Source organism: Poecilia latipinna, unplaced genomic scaffold, assembly GCF_001443285.1.
Source record: "Poecilia latipinna isolate Pla-1442-1.1 unplaced genomic scaffold, P_latipinna-1.0 Scaffold631, whole genome shotgun sequence".
Lineage (NCBI taxonomy): Eukaryota > Metazoa > Chordata > Actinopteri > Cyprinodontiformes > Poeciliidae > Poecilia > Poecilia latipinna.
In genome coordinates, this window is record NW_015113247.1 from 46,858 (window position 1) to 55,885 (window position 9,028).

A 9,028-nucleotide genomic window follows, 5' to 3' on the forward strand; every position below is an offset into this window, starting at 1 on the left:
AGTACGTAGAGATGTAACAGGAAGTACGTAGAGATGTAACAAGAAGTACGTAGAGATGTAACAGGAAGTACGTAGAGATGTAACAAGAAGTACGTAGAGATGTTACAGGAAGTACGGAGAGATGTAACAGGAAGTATGTAGAGATGTAACAGAAAGTATGTAGAGATGTTACCGGAAGTACGTAGATATATAACAGGAAGTACGTAGAGATGTTACAGGAAGTACGGAGAGATGTAACAGGAAGTATGTAGAGATGTTACAGGAAGTACGGAGAGATGTAACAGGAAGTATGGAGAGATGTAACAGGAAGTATGTAGAGATGTAACAGGAAGTACGGAGAGATGTAACAGGAAGTACGGAGAGATGTAACAGGAAGTATGTAGAGATGTTACAGGAAGCATGTAGAGATGTAACAGGAAGCATGTAGAGATGTAACAGGAAGTACGTAGAGATGTTACAGGAAGTATGTAGAGATGTAACAGGAAGTATGGAGAGATGTAACAGGAAGTATGTAGAGATGTTACAGGAAGTATGTAGAGATGTAACAGGAAGTACGTAGAGATGTAACAGGAAGTACGTAGAGATGTTACAGGAAGTATGTAGAGATGTTACAGGAAGTATGTAGATATGTTACGGGAAGCGAGGAGAGGCCGTCTGCAGCAGCAGGCTGATTCTGTTTTCTGAAGCTCTGCAGCAGCAGATCAGTGGATCTGTTTATCTCCTGCCTCTCTCAGGTCTCAGCGTCCCTGCTAAGCTTCAGAAAGCCTCCCTGCTCCACCGCTGATCTCTGCTGTCGGAGGCAAAGCTCTCAGGTTTATTTACGTCGCCCAAATCACACGCTACAAATCTGCCCTACGGGACCGTAGACTCTGCGGAGCGGAACCGGCTCTGCTGACCTCAGAGCAGCTTAGCCTCTCGCCGCTCATGCCCGTCACCCTGGAGCTGCTTCATCCTGTTATCTGGCTCTCTGAGGTCTGCGGCGCGTCGCAGCCGGCTGCAGGTTACGGCTACCAGCGGCGTCTCCTCTACTGGGAGAATGAAGCCATGAGCTGAAGGCTGAATCGGGTTTTTAATCAGAGATGTGATTCTAGATTTCTGCTCCTGGATCCAATAAAACAGACCATTAGATGGTCAATGGTGCCGCTCCTTTAAAACCAGTCCTTAATAGGAAAATGTGGAGCCGTTCAAGTGTCTGGATGAGGTGAATATAATTAAGACTGCAGCTAAAAATTTTTCCCAGTAAACGATTATTCTGACCATTAATGGCACATTCTGCAGAGTTTTCATTTAATTTCATTTTATACATTAGAAATACATTAAAGGATGTAAAACTACAAACTATTCATTTCCTTTTTAAAGAAGAAAATAAATATTTTAAAGAATTCCTTCACTGAGGCTGGATCATCTGTAGCAAAGATTGAATCTGCAGCTACAGGAATCCTCTACACTGTAAAAACACAAAATCTTACTACCAACTATTTCTGTCCAGTTTCTACTACAAATATCTCAGTTCAGTTGAAAAAAATAACTTACAAGTAACTTTTCAACAAGACATAAAGAGTTTGATTCAGTCAATAATTTCTTAACACTGACAAAAAATAACTAGTTCTGCTGGCAGATTATTTTACATAAAACGCAGGAAAAATGTTGTTTTATAAGTGAAATAATCAGTGGAACCAGTACTTTATTATTCAATAATTATTGACTTAAACAAGCTTATACATCTTGCAGAAAAAGTTAGTTGCAAGTTATTTTGCCTTATTTGAAGTGAATTACGTTATTTTCTCTAGAAACTATTTTTTACAGCCCAAACTAACTGAAGAGCTTCCAGGACAGTTTCCTCCCGTCCAGCTTCAGATGGAAAACATCCGGATGTTTCAAACTGGATGTTCTGCAGAAAATAAAGAAAACATTTTTATTATTTTGTTTTTTGCTTGTTTCAGCTGTTTACCTGCGCTGTGGTTGAAAAAATGGGCCGTTTTTCACTTCTGTTTAAGAGTCATTTAATTTTTTTTCTGAAATAGAAAATAAAAATCTAATCATTTTAAAATATTCGCTGGTCCTTTTCTGACACAGACGAAGAGAAACGCGTTCACATCCTGAACCTGCAGCAACACACTGAGGCTTGTTTCTGTGTTTCTGTGCTACTAAAGCTGCAGGTGTGTGAATGCAAGCAGCTGAGGAGGGTAAAGTCTGTGTAAAGCAGGGAGATAACAGGTAAACACGCTGCTTTCTGACTCGCTCTCCCCGATATCCCGCCGCCTCAGGCTGCTGCTCCCAGCCGCCGAGCCGCAGCCTTTCAGATCCTCCAACAAAGAGGAGCAAAGTCAGCCCAGGCCTGCCTGCAAACACAAATCCTCACACAGACATGAAAACATCTGCAGCTACCACCAAGAAACAGTCAACAAGGCCGAGGAGATTCCTGAGCTGCAGCTGAAAAGCTGCTTTATGCGAGGACGAGCACAGCAGGGGGTTCAGTTCAGCTCCGTGCCGCTGAGACGCTCAGAAAACCAACAGGAACAGAACCGCCGGGTCAGTCCGGTCCCACTTCTCACTGCTGCGCGCCGGCAGGAGAACAGGAGGCATCAAGAGGGAAGCGCCACGTCGCTTCGACGCTGCGGCTCACCCAGAGAAGCAGGTTTTATTTCCAAACATGTTCTGCCCAGTTTTCTGGGTTTTCCCTCTACTTGACCCTTGATCTCCAGCAGCACTAAGGAGGCGGAGCCTGTAAGATCCATACAACAAGATGGAGGTGATAAAATCAGCAGCAGCTAACATCTGTTAGAGGTTTGAAGGTTTAAGAGAACTATATTTTATTTTCCTCTTTCAAACAGTTTAGTTTATTACAAAGAGTCCAAACTATAATATACAGAAAAATATAATCAGGTCATGCAGACGTTAAATAATTCATCATGTTCACTTTACTATTCTCAAAAGTTTTTAAAGCTAAACTTCAAAGTTTAGCCTGAAGCTAAATATTAAGTTTACCAACTAAATATTATGGCTTAAACTGAGAATTTAATTATCAAGTTAATATTTACTTTGAAGCTAAATGTGGACAGCAGGGGGCAGTAGCTCGTTAACTCATCTCACCTTCAGGGCCAAAGCAGCAGCAGGTTTTCTGAGGCGTGAAGACGAGTTTATTTCTCATCCAAAGAGTTTGCAGTTAAAGCAGATGATTAAATATTTCAGAAATTCACATGTCAGTAGAACAACTGAGTTTAACACTGATGTCAAAAAACATTAGCCACTGAAAAATTCAAGATGGCTGCCATCTTCACTAAAAACAAAAATCTACATGATGATCAATGAAGATTTATTTTTGCACTAAAATTGCCAATATTAATCACAGATTAATACTTTTAGTGTCAAGTCGTACATAACTGGACACAGAAATTATATTTATTTCTATTAAGTACATTTTTGAACTAAAATGGCCAGTTATATGAATGTGATTATTGTGACATCATCAAAGCCTACGCATTCTGAACTATGGAAATCATATACATTTTCTTTATCTAGTGTTTCTCTGGTAGATATTTTTCAAAATGGCCACCATGGTTGTAATGGAGAAAATATGTCTACACTAAAATCAGCAGTGATTATTGCCAGTGGTGGCTACGGCTAACCCAACAGATTCACCAACTGCTAATTCACTAAACAAGAATCTCAGTTACAGTAATGCTAAACTGCTAAACACATGAAAGAATTAGCAGAGGCCAACGCTACCCATTAAGATGCTAACCTTTCAGTCTTCATCTCCTTCCTGTTGGTGTGAGACACAAACAGCAAACTCCTCAGTTAGAGTTTGCTGTTTGTGATTTTGCTGCATATTATGAGATTAAAAGGCAGAATTAAGTATTTTCCAGGTACACAGAACCATTTTAAACACAGTCAGGAACCTGTGTTACCTTCAGTCGTTATAGAAATAAAAATACATCAAATATCATTTAAAAATATTTAACGCCTTGAAATTGGGCCTCTGTCTCTTTAAGAAGCTCCTGCTCTTTCTGAAGCTCCGCCTCCAGGAAGTCATCCAACATGGCTCCTCTGTTAACCCTTTAACGTTTTTATCAACGTTGCTCTGAGCAGCAGCTCCTATAATTAGCTCAGCAGATGTTTGCTAATTGCTGCTGGCTAGTCTGAAGGAGCTGCGTGCAGAGTTGCAACACTCCAGGTCTGTTTTTGTTGAGGGAATAACATAACAGGATGTAAAGCTCAAAAAATGTAATTTTACGTGTTAATGCCTCATGAATAGGATGGACATCGTCAAGATGAATCCAAAACAGAAAGAGAGAAAGTTTTAAGGCAGTAATTGGCTCAAAAATGGTGGCCATCTTGAAAAATGACTGACATCCTGAAAGTCAAGTGGCGAATGGAAATCACAGAACCTGAAGGGTTAGCATGCTAATGCTTGTAGGTTTTCACAGTAAAAAGCTGCAGTATGACGAAGCGTTTCCTACCTTCTCTGCAGACTGAGCCGTGCCGAAGAAGATGGGGATGAAGGCCAGCCACACGATGCAGGTGGTGTACATGGTGAAGCCGATGGGCTTGGCCTCGTTAAAGTTCTCCGGGACGCCCCGGGTCTTGATGGCGTAAACAGTACATGTCACCATCAGCAAGATGCTGTATCCCAACGAGCAGATGATCTGCAGATCTGTGATGTCACATTTCAACACGCCCCGCGCCAGCTCGGGGTCGATGGTCCTCTGCTCGTCGAAGTCCACCACGGTGTTGGGCGGGTCCACCCCGAACCAGACCAGAACCCCCAGCAGCTGCACGGAGATGAGGCTGAAGGCGATGGCCAGCTGGGAGGTGGGGCTGATCAGCCGCGGCGCCGTCACAGACTTCTTGCCCTGCTCGAAGATGCGGTAGATGCGGTTGGTCTTGGTGAGCATCGCGGCGTAGCTGATGCACATCCCCAGACCCAGGAAGACCCGCCGGAACGAGCACACGCCCACGTCCGGCTTGGCGATCATCAGGAAGGTGATGATGTAGCACAGGAATATTCCGGTCAGGAGGACGTAGCTCAGCTCCCGGCCCGACGCCCGGACGATCGGCGTGTCGTTGTAGCGCACGAAGGTCGCCATGACGAAGATGGTGGCGATGATGCCCAGCATGGCCAGGAACACGGGGATGACCGCCCAGGGCGAATGCCACTCCAGCTTGATGATGGGTATGGGCCGGCAGGAGGTCCGGTTGGCGCCGGGCCGCATGTTGTAGGCGCAGAGCTTGCAGCTGAACTCGTCGGCCTGGAACTGGTATCCGTCGCAGGGCTCGCAGTGCCAGCAGCACGGCATGCCCTTCACCACCTTCTTCCTCTGCCCGGCCCTGCAGGGCAGGCTGCACACCGAGACGGGGACGTCCTGCTCGCCCCGGGGCCACCGCAGCTCCTCCATCTGCAGGCAACAGGAGGTCAGAGGTCAGCACTACACTGCTTCTACATCCGCTCGCTCAGCACCGAGCGTCTGGAGGAAACCGATTATAAGGCCAAATATTTACAGCAGTAATTTGGGTTAGTACAACATTATAAGAGGAAAAAACATGAGGGCTTATTTTTAATGCTGTTCATTTATAGATGTCACAGTTTCAAACTAAATAATTAGCAAGCTAAATATTTAGCTTGCTAATTATTTAGTGAGTAGCTCTGAACTAAATATTTAGCTTGCTCAGCGCTAAATGTTTAGCTAATAAGCAGATTCACTTGTTGTGAAGTGGACTATCAAAATAAAAGCTGGATCTTTGCTGATGCGTTGCTGTTGCTAAAACGGCTCATCGTCGGTTTCAGCTGAAATGTTGGCAAGAAGAAAAGAAACGATAAAAAATAAACGACATGAAGCGAAGGAGGAGATTACAGTTTGAAAGATCCAGCTTTTATTTTGGTAGTCCACTTCCAGAAATCAACAAGTGAAATCGCATAATGTAAAAAACATTTAGCTATGAGCTGCTAAATATTTAGTTTGAAGGTAAATATTTAGCTTCAAACTAAATTGTTAGCATGAAGTTAAATATTAAGCTTGCTAACTAAATATTTATAAATAAATGAATAAATAACCCAAATTATTGACAATTTCTGTGTAAATTCATAAACGGCGCCCCAAACATTTCCTCCTGACGCCCAGAAGTAAACTAACTCTGAGGACGAACATCGCCGCGCAGAATCGCAGCGACTTCAGATGAACCAGGGAGGTCAGAGGTCAGACAGAGTTCTTAGCTTCACCTCTGACCTCAGAGCTGCAGCCTGACTCAAAGTGGCACAAGAATGTTTTTATGACTCAAACCCGCCGGTCCGTCCGTCCGTCCAGCAGAACCGCAGCCGGACTGACCTCGAGTCGGGTTTAAGCCTCTGCGGCTCTTCAGTAATTCAGCCGTCTGTTTCTGCTGATCTGATCTCGACTCGGCGTCTCTCAGGTCCAACATGTCCCCTCGTCTCTGCAGGCTCAGGGTTCTGAACTCTGCCCGTCTCACAGGGAAGTGAGACGTGAAGCTGCTCTGGGTCAGGCCAGACCCAGCAGAACCGCCTGCAGCCTGCTGGGATGCGCGTTTTCCTGCTTTTCATGCAGCTCTGCTGAAAATCTGTGTCGTTTTCTGTCTCCAGCCTGAGTGAACCGGGAAACTGATGTGAGCACAAATATCCATGTAAACAAACGATCATTTAGGGTGTGGAGCGTTTACATGTCAGTCCGTCGTTAAATATGCGTCTGAAAGGTTCCTGTACGGAGCACCAAGCAGGCCAAAAAGGTGTGAAATTTTCTGCTTTCACTGAAAGTTTTTCTGTTTCAAACTTTGATTCCTGCCTTCCTGAGAGAAAAATGCTGTGTAGTTTGACTGACCTGTGGCCACAATTTTCATACTTTAATATTTATCTAATTTCCCTCTGGGATCAATAAAGTATTTTTGAATTGAATTGAACAAAGGGAGCAACTGAGACACATGTAAATGAACCACACCACCAGCGAATGACAGGTTGCTTTCATCCAATCAGATTACTCCTTGGATGCAAACAGAACCAATCACAGCCAACGAGTCAAAAACTCCAGGAAGTGGCAGAAACTCGGATTTCAGAAAAACAACAGGAGGTGGAAAACTTGGATCTTGCAGCCTAATAATTCGAGTTACTTTGTGGATTTCAGGTAACATTTCTTATTGAGCTCCTTTGTGATGACATCATTTCCTGTTGACTCACCTCTGCACCACTGGTCGGATGCAGAAACGATCCTTCGTTTCAGGAAGTTTGCAGTAGGTGGGAGGTTCTCTGTGCCACCTGCAGGGGGCGCCGCTCGCTGCGCTCCGGCTGGAAAGGTGCATGATGGGAGCTCCGATCAGCCGCCGTCTGGGATCAGAACCTGGCTGTGGATCCGGAGAGGCGGACGGGAAGCGTCGACCCTCCAGATTCCCTTAACCAGGCATCAGAGCTGCGATCAGAGAGCCGGGCCGGCGCCTCCCGACCCGACTGCATCTCTGACAGACAGCACCAGATAAGGGCGGTTCTGATCCATGAGAACTTAAAGTTAATGTTCCCGTTTTTATCCTCAGAACGGCTTAAAGAGAAAAACCAGAGAGAACTTTCCTTCTGAACTGGTTCTGAGTCCTGCAGAACCAGAACCGCTCAGCCGGACCTCAGCCTGTTAGAAACCAGCATCATCTGCAGTCATCACTGTAATCCAGGCGGGCAGGAAAAGTTTCTGATTTTATTCTTTGTAGGAAAAAATATTGTAAATGTGTTAAAAGAAAAGCACTTAGTTTTCAGATTCTTTTGGGTCCGACTGAATAAATGTATTTGGATTTGGGTCACTTCCTGTGGAAACGCTGAACGTATCAAATAAATTTGGCGGAATAAAGTCGCCCTGTGGTTCTGGAATTCCAGGTTGCTCTGAGAGGAACCACCTGCTGCTGGTGCTCCTCCTTCCACTCAACTTTCCACCTCCATGCTGGACGGAGCAGCCGGTCCTGTCGGGTCAGCGGCCCGGAGCCCGGGAGAACAGAACATTCTGTGAAAATCCTGCTCATTGATCCGATGAAGCGTTTTAATCTGAATTATTAAACCCAGAATGAACAGAAATGAAACCATGAATCTGATTTTATGAACCGGATCGTTTTCTCACTTCGGTTAGAGGTTTAGTTTCTGTCTGTTTCTGTGGAAGTGTTGGGTTTTCGGGTCGCTGGGCCGGTCCCGCTCAGAACCTGGAGCATCAGTCTCTGTTGGTTCTGTTTAACGGAGTGGATCGTTTGTGGGTTAATGTTCAGATGTTCCAGCATGAATCAGAAACCAGCTGAGCCAGAAAATTAAAATGTGATGAAGGTTCCTGGTTCTGGACGGGTTCCAGGCCGACCGGGTCGGAGCCGTCCAGACAACCCGAAAGGAGCAGAAAGGATTCGGGCTTTTAACTCAGTCATCAGAGAAAAATTCAATTTTATTAAAAATGTCTTCACTATGTTATTCAGTCGTTTATATCAGTTTAAAACTAAATGTTTAGTTAACAGGCTAAATGTTGAACTCATTTAAAAAGATGATGAATAATTAAACTTTAAAATAATAATAGCAAAGTAAGTGGAGCTGAGGCTAATATTTACTTAGCAATTAAATAAACTAATTGCTAACTAAATAATTAGTTTATTTATTTAAAATAAATAATTTAATTATTTATTTAGCAATTATTCTGCTTAATCCCAAACTAAATATTTAGCTTAAAGCAAAATGTTGAGTTTGAAGCTAAATAAGAACTAAATTAGCAGCAGCTCAGCTAGCTGGGGCCTGTTTGCTTAGCCAGATCAGAGCTGAACATTTAGCTAAATAATAAAATCCAACAGCAAATTAAAATAAACATGAACAAAATTAATAAGTTAACTAGAAGTTGAATATTTAGTTTATATTATTATATTATATATAGTTAAATATTTAACGGCCGTTCAGGAGCTAATTATTTACTCGTTAAATAAATATTTAGTTTGAAACTGACTTTAAAAATGGAACCCTTAGTTTTTAATGACAGCCAGCTGGTTCTGGACCGGCAGAAGTCCAACAGAG

The 9,028-nt window shown here is 43.6% G+C and overlaps 1 protein-coding gene across 1 annotated transcript in view; it reads right to left on the bottom strand.

Annotated features, from left to right (window-relative positions):
* grm7 (glutamate metabotropic receptor 7) overlaps nucleotides 1-9,028 on the bottom strand; it is a 132,956-nt gene that overhangs the window by 29,919 nt on the left and 94,009 nt on the right. Inside the window, exon 8 of the mRNA XM_015043429.1 lies at nucleotides 4,464-5,399. Coding sequence (XP_014898915.1) covers nucleotides 4,464-5,399 — 936 coding nt within the window. The remainder of the gene's footprint in view (nucleotides 1-4,463; nucleotides 5,400-9,028) is intronic.